The sequence below is a fragment of the Euprymna scolopes genome, chromosome 6 (assembly GCF_053919585.1).
Source record: "Euprymna scolopes isolate OS-2025 chromosome 6, ASM5391958v1, whole genome shotgun sequence".
Classification (NCBI taxonomy): Eukaryota; Metazoa; Mollusca; class Cephalopoda; order Sepiida; family Sepiolidae; genus Euprymna; species Euprymna scolopes.
In genome coordinates this window covers 151,966,636-151,983,225 of record NC_136487.1, presented here as the reverse complement: position 1 = coordinate 151,983,225, position 16,590 = coordinate 151,966,636, and the positions used below count along the sequence as shown (strand labels likewise).

The 16,590-nt window shown below is 35.7% G+C and overlaps 1 protein-coding gene and 1 pseudogene across 1 annotated transcript in view; both read right to left on the bottom strand.

The window, feature by feature from the left end:
- LOC145278057 (serine/threonine-protein kinase Chk1-like) overlaps nt 1-16,590 on the bottom strand; it is an 88,123-nt gene that overhangs the window by 20,273 nt on the left and 51,260 nt on the right. Inside the window, exons 8-9 of the mRNA XM_080130304.1 lie at nt 11,530-11,634; nt 9,241-9,336 (exon numbers count right to left, since the gene is read on the bottom strand). Of these exons, the coding sequence (XP_079986430.1) occupies nt 9,241-9,336; nt 11,530-11,634 (201 nt within the window). The remainder of the gene's footprint in view (nt 1-9,240; nt 9,337-11,529; nt 11,635-16,590) is intronic.
- LOC145278573 (U2 spliceosomal RNA) lies at nt 9,679-9,808 on the bottom strand (annotated as a pseudogene).

The window sequence follows — 16,590 nt, the reverse complement described above, 5'->3', positions numbered from 1 at the left end:
GAGTCAGTCTAACCACAAGGAATTCATTGTCGCAGAAAATCTGAACAGAAGCATAATACTAGGATGCGACTGGCTTCAGAAAAATAGGGTTAGAATGTACGTTGATTTGAGAGCGATAAGAATAGGTGACGAGTATTGGAGGATGATGCCATTATTTCATCGATAGTTAGGTTAACGCGTAAGGTTACATTAAAACCTCAGCATACGTGCATGGCTCATGCAGGTTTTAAACACGGGAAAGGTTTTAGAATATGAGGTAGAACAAATAAATAGTGGTTTTGTTAGCAACCTTAGCGGTAGTGAAAGTAGAAAGGTCTGGTAGTTTCCCGTTATTGATAATGAACAACATGAACCAGACTGTCACCCTACAAAGAGGCTGCAAAATAGCTACGTGTAGTGCGGCTGCTAGCATTACAGAAATTACCATGCGAAAGAAAAATGGAAGCACAGCTTCGGAAAATAATCTAAATGGAATAAAAGTACCTGAAGAGTTTAAGTCAGAAGTCGATAGAGTGCTGAAGCGGAATAAAGATTTATTCGTTACGGACGATAAAGACTTGGGCAGAACCGATACCGTGGAGATGCGTATTGAGAGCGGTACACAGGAGCCCATACGTAATGTCCATACTGAACACCGCTAAAGCAAAGGAAAGTAGTAGATACGGCATGAGATGAGATGATGCGGGCTGGAGTATTTGAAAGGTCGAATAGCCCGTGGAGCTTCCCGATAGTGTTAGTAGAAAAGAAAGATGGTACAAAAAGATTTTGTGTAAATTTTAGGGCTTTAAATAAAGTCACGATAAAGTATGCCAGAGTGTTACCGGTCATCGACGATATATTAGCCTCGCTCGTATCGGCGAAATACTTCTCGAAATTGGACCTAAAGTCGGGCTACTGGCAGGTTAAACTGAATAGGAACGATAGAGAGAAAACTGCGCTTGCCTGCCACCAGGGTTTATTTCACTTTAACGTGATACTATTCGGACTTGCGAATGCCCCCCAGGGTCTTCCAAGAATTGATGTCCATAGTTCTACAGGGACAGGAAGACTATGCATTACCGTATCTGGATGATATCCTAATATTCTCGGATATGATGAAAAGCCATTTAGATCACATAGATAAGATACTAGCTAGTTTACGTAGGCACAATCTCAGGTTGAAAGCCACGAAGTGAGAGTTTTTCAGGAGGGAAGTACAGTATCTGGGGTTCAAAGTAGGTGAACGGGGTATACAGCCAGACCTGGACAAGGTGAAATTGATCAAATCGATTTCGACCCCAACCACTGTGAGACAAGTGAGGGCCTTCATTGGTATGACGTCGTATTATCGGTGATTTATAAGGAATTTTTCCAAGATTGCCGAGCCACTGGTTCGTTTAACGAGGAAACATGCGAAGTTCCAGTGGGACCACGCATGTCAGTCCGCCTTTGATAGTCTGAAAACAAAGCTCGCAGACATGGTTATACTGGCCTACCCGATCCCGAGAAGAGCTACCGGCTGTACACGGATGCCTCCGATTACGCGATTGGGGCATGTCTGTCGCAAATGATCTACGATCAGAGCGAGGGTAAAGAGGTTGAAAAACCAATTTACTTCTTATCCCATAAACTTAGCGATACGCAGACGAGATGGTCGACTATAGAAAAAGAGGCATACGCAATACACTATGCTCTTCATAAACTGAATCATTATTTGCATAGTGCGGAGTTCATCATCTTTACCGCTCATAAACCCCTGAAATACCTATTAAACTCACCTATACAAAATAGAAAAATACAAACGTGGGCTTTGAGTATGGCCGGCTATAACTGCACCATACGGTACCTCAAAGGGAAGGCTAATGTGTGTGTGCGCCGATCTCTTGTCACGTGTGGTAAATTCAAGCAGAGATAACGATCCCCCGGTAGAAATAGATTGTAAAAATTATACGATAGGTGCAATAAACTCGAATCGCTTTGAGCCTAAAAAGTTTGCGTCATATAAAAAGGCAGAGGGCTCAGCGGAATCACACGAACGTTCTACGTTATCGGGTTTAGATGTAGTTAGGGAACAAGAAGTAGATAAGGAAATTAGAGATTTAAAGATGCGGATGAAGAAGCGAAATCGTCCAAGGTGGAACAGAAAAAGTTCATACTAATGGATGAGATAGTGTATTACCTATCGCAATTCTACGATGAACTGTTGATAAGGTTGTACGTGCCATCGCATCTTAAAAAGACAGTGTTACTTCAGTACCATGACGATAATGGTCACATGGGTATGGAGAAGACGTTCCACGCCATTAAAAACAAATATTTCTGGCCGTGTTTATTTAAAGAAGTAAATGAACATGTGGGTAAATGTATTCCCTGCCAAACCAGGAATTTAAAGAAGCAACAGCCTCAAATGCAGGAGGGCGATCTTCCTCCTTTCCCTTTCGCAAAATTAGCGTTGGATATTTCTGGGCCCTACCCAAAGACACGTTCGGGTAACGAGTACATAGTTACATTTATTGACATGTATAGTGGCTGGCTGGAGGTTTTTACGGTCCCTGATAAGAAGGTGGAGAACGTGGTGCATCTGTTGTTGGATGAGATTTTCCCTAGATCAGCTGTTACCGGACAATGGTCCCGAAAACAAAATGATGAAAAAGCATTAGAGGATCTCAACATACATCATGTGACCACATCTTGTTACCACCCCCAAAGTAACAGAAAAATTGACAGGCTGCATAGGACGATGCATGACGTTTTATCAAAGAAAATCGGGGACGATGAACAGCCGTAGGATGCGTACATAAACCAAATGTTGGCGGCTGTTAGGTTCCACGTGAGCGAGACTACGGAATTCTCGCCATTCTATATACACTACAACAGGGATGTAATTCTGCCCCGGGACAACATATTAATGCCTCGTAGAAAATACTATGGCGATGAACAATATGAGATCACGCTACAAGAGATGCATCGGTCCTTTACATTAGGTAGGGATAACGTTAGGAAATCTAGGAGAAAGATGATAGAAATCTCTGATAAAAAGACGGAAGCCGTGGATTTTAAAGTCGGAGATTTAGTTTATTATACGAATCACCAGAGATGGAGTAAGCTAGATACGCTTTGGAAACCCTATTATGTAGTGATAGAAAAAAACGGGTCCCGTCTCTTACAAGATTAAGGACCAGTTGACGGGCTCCGTGATGAAGGCACACGTAGAGCATCTCAGCGCAACTGAGGAATGGGAAATTCCCAAAGCGGAGAAACCATCAAGAAGAAGGGCATTGGTGGCTCCAAGAGACTCCGATGAGACGGATAGTGAGTCAGCCACAGAAGAAGCTACTATACCAAGACGGAGGAGTCGACCTTGACGAGAGAGGCCGGTCGAGAAGTCAAGTGTACCGTTGATGGAGGATAGAGTCATGACGCGTAGCATGACGTCAAAAATGGCAAACAGCTTAGACGCAAGCTATCCTCTATTTGCATCACTTGTGGAGTCGGGGAGAGAAGCAAGATTTTCTTGGAAAGCCTAGAGTAGGATCGGAATTTGGGAGTAGCGAGGAAGAATCAGCGAGAGAGAATTGTTTGGGATGGGTTAGGTCGATATTCTGCTGGTAAGATGAGATATTCCTCTTGGGGTTTGTTCCATGGGTGTCACTTGGAAATATGACTGCAGCTATAGTCTCAACATAGTATGCGAGACGTACAATCGAGTTACATACGATGAAGAGAAAATATAATTAAATAAAAATATAAATATAAATGTAAGGATATGCATATTTTTTTCCCTTTTTTTTATCACGCATGGGATCATAGAGTATCACCAATCGTTTTTTTTTTTTTAATTACGATGCGATTACTGTCAAATGGTCTTCACCAAGCATCGGGTGTTTTGATAGGACAATATAATAATAAACGGATAGAAAAACAAACAAAAAAGAAAAAGTGTATATTGACTATTTTGTATGCGGATGTGGGATGCATCATCTAAAGAAAAAATAACTGGGTGAAAAAAAAAAAAGAAAAAAAAGAGGAATCATTTTTTTTTTCTTTTTTTTCCTTCTCTTATGTGTAAGACAATTAATTGTTCATTGTTGTTTTTGGATGTGAAAATACATGTAAAAGCGTTGTTTTGTTTTTTTTTAATTTTTTATTCGGAAATTTTCGATGTATAAAATTGTTCTGAAATGTTGTACAATAGAAGAGAGAGAGAGAGAGAGAGAGAGAGAGACAGACAGAAACGGTAGCGAGAGGATATGTATATATATATAATTTCTTTTTGAATTTGTGGGGGAGGAGAGTGCAGAGTGCAGGAAACGGAGGCGTGAACTGTCAGCCGCAACAGAGGCGGATGTACTCGATGGGGTCACAGGTTAAAATTGTTGACACCCAGGTGCATCGAGAACCAGACGGATTTATATAAACAAGACAGTTAGCTTGTCGACAATCAGAGCAGAAGAACGGACACGGCAGATACACGCATCTGACTTGTGAGCCGCTTGCTTGTCCACTGAACCGTCACCCTCCCCCTCTGTCCTACATCTCACCAGCTCTCACCGATTACACGCAACGATTGAATTTAGCATTGTGAAAAAGAAATAAAGACATTTTATTTTTCTACAAGTTCTTTGCGTCTGTTTTAACCGGAGAGCGCTGCGGAACACATCATATATATTCCGGGTTAAAAATACCCAAAAGTAAAATGCATTGAATTTCCGTGAGTTTGTTGATAGTGCTCAATTAAAAAAGCAGGATTTTTATTTAATTCTATTTAGGTAAACAAAATTACTATTAGTCGCTACAATAAATTTACTGTTTCAGTCTTAAATAACATCATCAATTAATGATTGGCCTCAAGTAAAATCAGAGTTTACTGTTACCTGACAATCTTATTAAAAACTGAAACAGTAAATTTATTGTAGCGACTTATAGTAATTTTTGTTTACCTAAATTGAATAATATATCTTATTCCAGTGGTCAGAGCTGCCGACTGTCAACGCGATGGTTGTATGTTCGATCTACAGCTGGGGAAAGATGATACAACGAAGCAGTACTGTATGTGGATGACTATATCAAAGCCCACCTCCTTTAGGTCAAGCACCATTGTAAATGTATTTCACCCACTGCTTAGTTTAGCGATTAAGCGAAACCTGCTGTCCGTTTGTTTACAAACAAACAAACAATCAGCTAGAGCATTGTTAAGCGTTGGGCAGATGTTTATCTAATAGACATTTGATGAATCATTTACGATTACCGATTCTTAGTTCAGTGATTAGAGATGCCAACTGTACACACGATGGTTGTAGGTTCGATCTACAGCTGGGGAAAGGTGCTAGTCTAGCCGCACTGATGAGTTGTGATACAACAAAACAGTACTGTATGTCGATGACTAATATATATATATATATATATATATATATATATATATACACATACACACACACACATACTAGATAAAATGTGATCTCTTAAATCAGGAAAAACTGAGTTTGCAAAACTAATTAAATACTTTTTATAATATATAAGAATTAAATAAAAATAGAAAATCCCAGAATTAGTTTCTTTCTGCTCTTTCTCTCTCCAATTAATGTAGAGACATTCCTTTTATTTATTTCTATCTTTTATTCTGTCCTTCCTTTTTTTATTTATTTATTTTTTTTATCACATTCACCCCCAAACAAAGTACACTCTTCACTTGGCTACTATTTGGGACTATGTTGCGGGAAGATGAGCCAGATCTTGTTTTACCTTACATTTAAACTTCTGTCTTTTTGTAGAATCAGGTAAGCAGGTAGGAAATTCCAAAGTCTAGCTATTCACGGGAAGAAACTATTAGAGTAGAGGGCTTTCCAGCATTTGGGGACCTCAATAGTAAAATGGTGTGATTTTGTTGCTAAGTGGGTTCGTCGAAGGTATGTACATGGAGGAGGGGGGCACAAGTGCGATGAGTTCATCAGAACACATTCCATTAAAGTACTTGTAAAACAGACACAAGGATGCAATATTGTGATGATGAGACAGGGGTTGAAGCTTAGTTGACAGTACGTGACCTATTAGATGAGAGACTTCTTTAGACCCTATCCAAGAGGGAGTGACTAAGAGTAGATGCACCAGCCCAAACGTGGCAACAATACTCCATGCTTGGGCGAATGGTGGTCTTGTAGAAGTACAGAATACTATCAGTTGTGAGTTATCTTCTAGCACGATAGAAGGAGCCCACCTTCTTTATAAGAGCCTCCTCAATGTATTTGCTCCAGCTCACATTGCCTGTGAATGTGAAGCTGAGAAATTTGAAGGAAGAAATCTCAGGTAGGGTGTTATTTGTCATGGCCATCAGTGGTCGGGAAGTTTTTTTTTTATAATGGTTAAAGGAGAGCAGTTTACTTTTAGTAGCGTTAAATATTACCATCCATTTACAGCCCCATTCCACTCCAGTCTGGAGGTGATTTTCTAAGGATTCTGCCATGGACTTGGATTTATGTACATCTGTTCTTCTCTTGTGTCCGTTATAGACCATTGTATCATCGACAAATATACCTATCTCGAATAGTGTTATCAGGGAGATCATTAATGAATATCAGGAATAATAGTGGTCCAATGATGAACCCCCGAGGCACTCTCACATTAATATTATGCTGTTTGGATATACATCCATCAAGGACAACCTAGAGGGTTCTCTTATCTAAGAAGGATCTAATTATATTTGGTATTCGTCTAGTTATACCGTAGGATTTTATTTTCACTAAGAGTCCTGCATACCACACTTTGTCAAAGCCTTTAGATATATCAAGGGCTGTCTTATCCAGTGCATAGTATATGCGTTCAAAGATGGCCGTTAAAATATCTGCAGTAGAACAACATTGGCTAAATCCATACTGTCATTCAAAGAAAAGTACTGGAACGACATGTAGAAAACTTGGCCCTCTTGCACTTTAAGTAAATGGAAATTAGGAAGATAAAAAAGGAAGAGCAGTCGTTTGACAACGATTGAAAGAATGCCATTGATTGGATAGAGAAATTATGATGTCATTTTATAAATAAAATGGATTGACAATATTAGAAAACAGTTTTTAATAGATGATTTTTATTGATGCAGGATTTTTTTAAAACAATTTTTTAAGCGTAATTTTAATTAATTAGAAATGATAAAAAGAAACGATCTTGAAATTGACAATATTAGAAAACAAAATTTTTTTTAAATAAATGATTGCTTTAGAAATAAATAAATACATGCATGATAAAAAAAAAAGGGTCTATGAGATAAATACGAAGAAAGTGAAAAAGCTTTTTTGCGCATTTCAGGGAGCAACCATTAAAAGAAAACTGTTTATGCAGGGTCCACGTATCCTGTGAAGTACTTATTTTTTTATTTAGTATAAAACAGATTTTTTTTACCAACCAAACAAAGATAATTAGAACGTATATTGTTCTCTGATGCATATTATTATACGCGGAAATATTCTTTTACAATACTTTCAATTCTTAAATTCTATCTTAACTTAAAAAAATTCTTTTAACTGGAGAGCTAATTAACGTTTTTTTAATTTAAAATAAAAGCAAAATACAGGGTGTTTCAAAAGTCTTGGGTACATAACGATTTTAAATATGTTGTAATGTTCCCAAGACTTTTGAAACACCCTGTAGTTCACTATAAATTAGCGATCGAATTGTTACTGAAATGATTTTAACTCTTTTAAAAATGCTTCTGCATTAATTCTTTTTATACTATTATTAAATACTTATTAAATTCTTTTACAATATTTTCAATTCTTAAATTCTATCTTGACTTAAAAAATTTTTTAAATTCTAAAAATACTATTAATTATTATAATACTTAGTTATTAAATTCTTTTCCAATTCTTTTTCAACAATTTCAATTTTTAAATTTTATCAATATTTCATAGTAATGACGTCAATATTTCTCTATCCAATCAAATTGCATTATTTCAAACAGCGTCAAAGACGACTGCTGTTCCTTTTTGATCTTACTAATTTCCATTTACTTAAAGTGCAAGAGGGCCGAAAATTCGTTACAGCAAGCTAACTGACTTCAAAAACAAAGGAACTCTGAAGATATAGTCATTTTAGTATCAACAGGTATATTTATTTAAGAAGAAAGTAAAAACTGAAAAGGAAGAAGAGAGAGAAAAATAAACGATTAGGAAACGCGTAGAAGAAGAAAATAATGTCACAATTCCAACAATGATAAAATGTCAACAAAATTTGAAAATAGGGCCAGATAAATGTTTTTAATACGAAATAGTCCTAAATGTTTCAATATAAGTTTAACATACCGTCTGTGTCTGCCGATGCAACAGGATTATTTCACATTTGAGTACCTTGATTCCACGCGGTCACCAAAGGGGCTACCGTTTCCTTGTCTAACTAAAATATTCCCTTTCTAGGAGAAAGGATCAAAGGGAGATAAGTCTGGAGATTACTCCGAGTCGTTTTTCTTTTCTACCAAGCAAGATGTAAGGGGCTTTAACTCTTAAGTCACAATTATCATTTTATTTTATCTAAACTGTTAAATGGGAACAGAACAAAAAGATTAGTTTTTGTGAGGTGATGGACTAGTAACAATCACAGTAAGGAACGGGTTATACTGTCTAGAGAGTGCACATTTTCTTGTATGAAACTTATACTGCACCATGTGTCTTGTGTCGAATCCAGTTGCTGAATAACCAAAAAAAAATAAAAATAAAAAAATAAAAAATGGAGACTGTTAATTTTATCCTCAATAGTCGCACAAATTCTCAACATTCATAGGCAAAATAGATGATCTTGGGCTTCATAGAAGCTGGCCGTTTGAAGAACGAGGGAGTTCATTTTGAGGAAGGTGAATTATGCTAGGTTGAGGTGCGACACATGGAAGTTAAGAGTTGGTGTGAATTACATCGTCAGTGAAAAGCAGTGCTGCCAATTTTTATTTAGAAAATAATTTAATTTATAAACAAGCCAAGCATGCGCCCACCCCTCCACGAGTGAATAAATCCGTTCTGGTAAAAATTTACTTTCACCATGTTTGTACAAAATTTCAAAAAAATCCATGACATGGTTATTGAGAAAAGTGCGAACAAATGAACAGGTATGAATTACTAAGTCCAATCCCTCCTTCGTCTAATTTACTAATGGGAACGTGAGTAAAAAGCTAATGGAACTAAGAAATGTACGAAAACTAATTGACTCCAAACATTCAAATTTAATGTTATTTTTCCCAGGCAACACCAGGTTTCTTTGTTAGTTTATAGATGAAAATACGAATACCTTTTTTGAGATTCTGTGTGAACCATTTGTTTTTCCGGATGTTAGGGATCGTGTATCGTTTTGTATAATTCTCTTGTAAAATTTTTCTGAGTAAAGCTGAAAAAGAAAAATAATGAGAAAGAGGAAACATTGTTAAAAGAGAGGAAATGAGACAATGGAAGTACAAAGAAAGAGAATAGGATTAGAGAAAGAGAGAAAAAAATGGGATTAAAGGAGAGAGAGAGAGAGAGAGTGAATAAGGAGAGAGAAAAGTATAAAGAAAGAGAAAGAAGAGGGGAAAAAGATTAATGGCTAGGCATCTAAGGAAGCTAACAAAGGGATGGCTATTCGACCAAAGAGACAGAGAGAAGGATAGTTAGTTGGTTTTGTTAGTTGTTCCTATCTACAATGCCTACCCACGGGACAGAGTTAGACACCAGGTCATTTTATAACGTGGAGAAAAGGTACAAAAATAAAAATTGTCTCAGTCGTGAAGGATTTCTCCTCCACTGAAAGAGAACGAGAAATGGAAATGCCGTATCTGAACAGATGCTACACTTTGATCTTGGCCAAAAGGCCAAGAAAAATTCTTTTGGTTTTGTTATTTGTTTTTATGGCATATCAACCCATTTTGGCTTTGCTTAATGCTGAATTCAGTCATTTTTGTAAAAAATTTTATGCTTCAAATTCTTCATATCTTCAAACATTTGGAGAGAGTTAGAACCAACAAGTCAGCAACAGAAATAATTTGTTAGAGGGACAGAGTTAGTAAAAATTACAGAAAAAGGAATATAGCGGTAGAAAACTATAGGCTGAATAGAAACGGACAAGATGTGTTTTAAAAGTAGACCGTAAATGGTTTTTGTCTAGAATTCCTCGTATATTAAAAACAAAAATAAAAAAATCTGTATATGACGAAACAGAAGCGTCATATTCTAAATATCACTTAAATTGATCAAAGTAGCTTTATTTTTATAATAAAAATCATTTTTAAGTGATTACTGTGAATTCGTAACCATTACGATATAAATCTCACAAATTTCAATTATTGAGTTATTTCCCTTTTTTTGTTTTAGACTGTTTTCAAAATGGCGGACAAGGCAGCCACTCTTCTGTTATCGATAAGATTTGATTTTCTTATTTAAAAATAAACCTACTTGATCAATTTACGTGATTTTGGAATATAATATTTTCGTTTTGTCACGTGTATGTACATTGTACAGATTTTTATTTTTTTATTTTTTTTTTAATATTGGAGGAATTTTACACAAGAACCTATTAAATATATGCAAAAGTTAAACAGAGTAAATAATTCAACAACAAAATTTGAAATTAGATAGAGGGTGCTTTCAAGAAGTTTCCAAACTTTTTTGTACAAGCACTTAAAATTGTCATAGACTCTTGAAAATTCAGTTTGTTATTGCTATACATCTTATGAGATGACTGACCAATTTTTATGATTTCAGGTTCAAATGAATAGCTACAGCAGGAATTGGAATACATCCTACTAAAGCCTGATTCTCACAGCTGATGAATTTCAAAAATGTAACCAGGATGTGAGGACACATCTGAAGAACGATATGCAATAAAATTCTGTTTTAAACTTGGAAATGTATGGAATGTTTCAGACTGCTTTTGAACCATCTTGCATGAATTGATCATCAGTTTTTGAGTGGCATAAGAGATTCAAGAAGGCAGGGAGTCTGAGGGATGATGAGTTGTGGGAGAAATAAGAAAGTCAGAAAACCAGAGTTGATTGGTCAAATAAAGAATTTCATGGATGTGTCTATAGAGACAATAAGTGCAAAGTTTGATGTCAGTGTGGGAACTGTACACACAATTCATACCGAGGAACTGAGGATGCTGAAAATTTGTGCAAAGTTTGTTCCAAGAGTGCAGTTCACAACTCCATCCTTGACCAAGATGGACATCAAGATAATTTTTCACCCTATTTACAGTCCAAATCTTGCTCCCTGTAACTTTTGGTTATTCCCCAAGCTAAAGGAAAACCTTAGAGGCTGTTGTTAGGAGATAAATGAGAAGATGAAAGAGGGTCATTGACACAGTCAAACAAGAAGACTTCCAAATGTTGTTGGAATTTTACAAAAAGTGCATTGGAGCTGGAGGAGATTACTTCGAAGGAGATTAGAGTTTCATGTGTATACTATCGATAAAAGTGCCTATATGAAAAAGTCTGGAAACTTATTGAAAGCATTTCGTAAAATTAAGAAAAAAAAATTAAAAGCAACGAAATAATTCAAATTGGGAGGGGGGAAAAAAAAAAAAAAAAAAAAAAAAAGCTATATTTACCTAAGGCAATATTTTCAATTTTGTTCCAAGGAGATCTGATGAGATTGCTTAGTTTCCAGTCAATATACTCCAGACAATTTGCTGTCGGTTCATCCCAGGGCAATTCTACAAAATAAAAATAATTACTCCAATCTGCCAATCATACAAATGTTACATGATAAGGGCTATCCCCTTTTCATGTAAGTATAAAAATAGAGATTACTTAAAATGAAAATAAAATGAGAGAAAGCAGAAATCGAACCTTGCATATAAGTTTTAAAGAACAATAGGTTTAAATGGAATGTCCAGTAAATTGTTAATTCTGATGAAATAAATAATAAACTATTCAATTGTTAGAAAGAATATGGATAATAAAATATGGGTTAAATAAATTAGATATGTAGGTTGAATTCCTTTGTAAAAACATCAAAGAAAAAATAGGTTATTGGGAAATCATAATGTCGGAAACGTGCAAAGTCGCGCATGTTGAAACACGTGAATTTTGCTCACGTGGCCGGACATAGTCAGTGAGAAACTCAGAGAGAGTCTGGAGTTTGAAATTCGAACGTCTAGAAGCGAGACGATCACTTTTAAACTAAAATGTGAAGCTTTGAATTCTTGGTGAGAAAACCACGGCCGGTCGTGAAGAAATAAACCCATCATGTGTTTTGATAAAGCTCGTCTTTGTGTTTCTTACAAAAAGGTAAAGTGAATTGTTATTATATGTCTGTGTTATAAAATGTCGTGACATACACATCTCATATCCACAATGTGAATCTACATCTCATATCTACACTAAGACTGTCTGAACACTATCTCCTCACTCTACGAGCTTCACATAGCAACACATCTATTAACCTAAGAATGAACATATTTTTAATATATATGAATCGTCATAACACGAACACGGAACGAACAATCTCTCTCACAACATCCCTCTCTAGAACTCTTTCAACATCTCTCTCTCTCTCTCTAAGATACAACATCACTTATAATAAGACTCTCTCTCAACGACAAATACTCTAATAAGACTCCTTCTAAGCATCACTTATAATAAGACTCTTAATGAAACCCAAAATATAACACAAACATTTAGTTAGGAAAATTAGGCTTTTATCCTTATAGATGATCAATAAGACTTGTCTTTCCTGAACTTTCATACAATCTAGTAATACTTGGTTAGCAATAACAATATGAGCATAAACATCATCTATTATGTAAAGGTCAGTTGTCCATGACTATGTATGTTCAACTAAAAGTCAAAAACAAAACAAATACTAACAAAGTTGATATTTTCTTGATTTCACAAATTAAGAAGAAAAATAGAAAAATGGTATTTGTGCAGATTTTAAATCGGACGTATCTAAGTGTCTGTTTGGCTTTGCCTGGGACATAACGTCCCCCGCTCGTTTGCCTGTAATCTGACAGAAAACGTTGATCAGCCAAACATAATGTGTGGCAATAAGCAGGCGACTTTCAGGTAAATATTGGAAGAGAAAGAAAAACAAAACAAAACTAGATGTTACATGAAAAACAAAGACTAACAACATTATGAATTTATTGATGTCAGACAAACTGCAGATGCTCGAAGAAGTAGTTGTTTTTTTTGTGTCAAAATAAGTAATTAATTGGATCCCAAAAGAATTGCATTACATGTGGCGTTAGGTGATTCATTACAAAGAGTCTTTATAAGCGACAGATGTGGCTGCAGGTGCATTTACTTTTTCTGCAAATTTTCTTGACAAAAAACATTTTGGAAAAAAATAAATAAAAATGTTATTACTTCTTTTATTTTATTACCTTTTTAAAAATCTTTCAAAGACAAAAAAAAAAAAAAACAATTTGTTAAAAAAAAAAAAAATGTTTGCTAAACATTATCAAAAATAAAAAAAAAAAAAAATACAAAACAACGGTTATAGTATCCCCCCCCCCCCCCGGGCATAAAAAATATGTTTGTCATTAAATGAATAATAAAAAAAAAAATTACAGGTTGTCGTGTTCGTTTCTTTTATGATTTCCATTTATTTCACTATTTGTCTTTTTCATACGGCTGTAAAGATTTGATCATTGGCGACACTTAGCATAATTCAACAGTTGACGCCATATTCCAGCTGAGAAAACGATTAGATACATCCAGTTCAAAATTTGCACAAGTACCAAAGAAAATAAATAAATAAAAATCATTCATTTTTGGACTCTACACTAGTGCAGATTTCAAAAGGGGATAGGGGGGGGGGTCCAGTCAACTTATGTCCTAACTAAAGGGAAGTACTTCTGATTTTTTTTACAAGGAGCCAATTCTCTTATGCCGACTTATTCCTTGAAATAATTTTTAAATCAAGTTTCCCCGTGTGTATATCCAGAGCGAAAAATGGTCTTAATGAAGAAGAAAGAGAGGGGCAGGGGAAAGCGATAGAGAAGGAAAGAGAGAAAGGAATTTTCATAGGAATGTTTCATTTTTGCCCTGGGCAAAGCAGAGTAGTCCTGCTTGTCTATTATATAAGGGGTAGTAGTCAGTGTGTTTGTATGGTCAATTAAAAGTCCAGAACTACTAATCAAAGATCCACAAAGGTTATATTTTCTAGATCAGTGTTTCCTTGGACGTATAATATCTAAAATCTAGAAAATAATATTTACATTTAAAAGGGAAGGCTATAATAAATGCATTAGATTGTTTTTTTAATTTTTTTTACATTAAAAATAGAGACGATTTGATTGGGTGGAGATGAAAAATGTTGTTAGTTCTGGGGCAATGCCGGAGAGTAAACTAATCGACTCTTATGATATTTCGTAATTTTAAATAGAATGTCAGCTAAAATAAGTGCTTTTAAATAAAGTGTTTATTTACGATAACTTTGGAATGTTCTCAAATTTAGGAAGTTCTAAATAAACATAGATCATGTAAAAACATGTAAAAACATCAGGTGATCTTCAATGCTACGAGTACTAATGATGTCATGAAAGCAAGATAGATTTTGAGGCTTATACAGTTTTAATTAGAGTTTGGCCGTCATTGGAGAGAAACACAGGAGCTGACCAATCATAATGGCTTGGAACTCCCGGGGAAGCTAGGGGTCCAACATCTATCAAATGTAAGGAATGTAGGACCAGCATACAACTTTCTAATGGGGAAACATCTATAATAAAGCTACTGAAATACAACCAGAGATTTATTGGTTCCTTCAGATGAATCTTCTTTTTAGCTTTCCATTAAAACAAGACCAACGATGGACCAGGTATGTTTTCTGGACTGGCCAGATGTTAAACCCCAGAGAACTGTTATCCGTACCTTTCTGTTGTAAATGTTATATGTCCGTCATTAAACTGTATCTGTTAATATATTGACACGTACAAACTCCAGAACACTAGACGATCATAGAAATACTCATAAATGTTTTACATATAAACATATTAACGTTAGACGACACAAGTAAACGATTATACAGTTGTTATATAGATGACTGTATAGCACATTAGTTTATATAGCAACTCCCAACAATACAACAGAGAGAAGGTTTGAGAGAAGAACTGAAAAATGGGGGAGAAGGAAACGGACAAAGATAAAGAGACAATGAGAGAGAGATAGACATTTTAAATTAAAAATATATAGAAACATGCTTTTTTAATGTAACATGCATTTAAACAAACCGCACACATCCATGCATACACCTTTTAAGCAACGCATCAGTTGTCGCCCTTGTGGTAACCTCCACTTTGTCCAACAGGTGGCGCTCTCCATTTTCTCTCTTCTTTCTCTTCCCACTCGAGACATCGAGCTGACATGTTTTTTCCTTCAATTCAAACCTCCAATGTGAGTGGCACGCGAATCATGTCCACCCCTCGACAGGGCGTTTGTCTTTCTCAAGATAAGAATGAAACTCGTATAAACAAACTCTTACACACACAATGAACTTCCAACGTATGGTTCGACAAACTCTCGCATACATTCACGCACGCATATGCAACGAACGTTATAAACACACAAACACTCTGTGACGTTCGTAACCTTTCTGTGTAAATAAATATCCCTTGTACATATGTAAATATATGATCCTGTTTCAGCGTGCTTCATTTCAATGCGTTAGATGTACTCATAACACGTGCCATTATTGTTGATTGTTTTCTTTATTACGCTGTCCTAGTACGACGACCTCCAACTAACCAGCTTATGGAACACACAGCCTATTCCAGCAACCGGTTTATACACGCAGCCTACAAAGAGGGGATCCAGCTATACAACCGGTATATAAACTGCACAAACGGCCCTGGACAAATGTTACATTATTTACCATCTTCTATTTAGTATTTATGGCCCCAGACAATGCCGGTTGCTCTACTAGTTTTCTATCCTATAAAAGTTTCTGTGTTTGTTGTGTTCAGTTAAAATTTATAAAATACGCAAAAATTACAAATTGATGTTTTCTTTTAATTAGTGTACCCCCCCCCCCCCCGCCCAAAAATATATGAAGATTTATTCTTTGGGGGTCAAATGATCATTTATATCTTTTAATGTTACCAAAAAATTAAACCTAATTGTTTTAGTTTTATTAATACAGGTCAGGAAATGAGTCAGCATTCTTTCAAATTGAAAGATTTTAACTTCAAATTTAATTCCTTGCTTTTTAACGTGCCAAAGAAAGGGAAAGGGGAGAAATATAGTTTAAATAGTATTCTGGAAACGTCTTTAATTTTATTGCTGCTTTCAGTAGCACTCTGAAGGCCTCCTATAAAAGAAATTTTACTTCTAGGGGAGTGGAGTGAGAAACTTGACACTATTTGACATCTCATATTTAGTTTTTATGCCCTGGTCAATGGTTGCCCTGCTAATCTATAAAATAATAAAATAATCTATAAAAGTGAGAATGTGTGTGTGTCTGCATATGAGGACACTTCTCAACCTATATACTCAACAAATTTTTTATCTACATACTTGAAATTTGGTATATAGAGTATTCAGCCATGTGGAAAACTTTTTAATCAGTTTTCATGTAGAAAAAAGGGCTGCTAAGGGGTCGAAATGGAAAAATTGGTACTTAGGGGTCATTGAATGTTTTATCTGTTTGTCAACTGTTTCACAAAGTT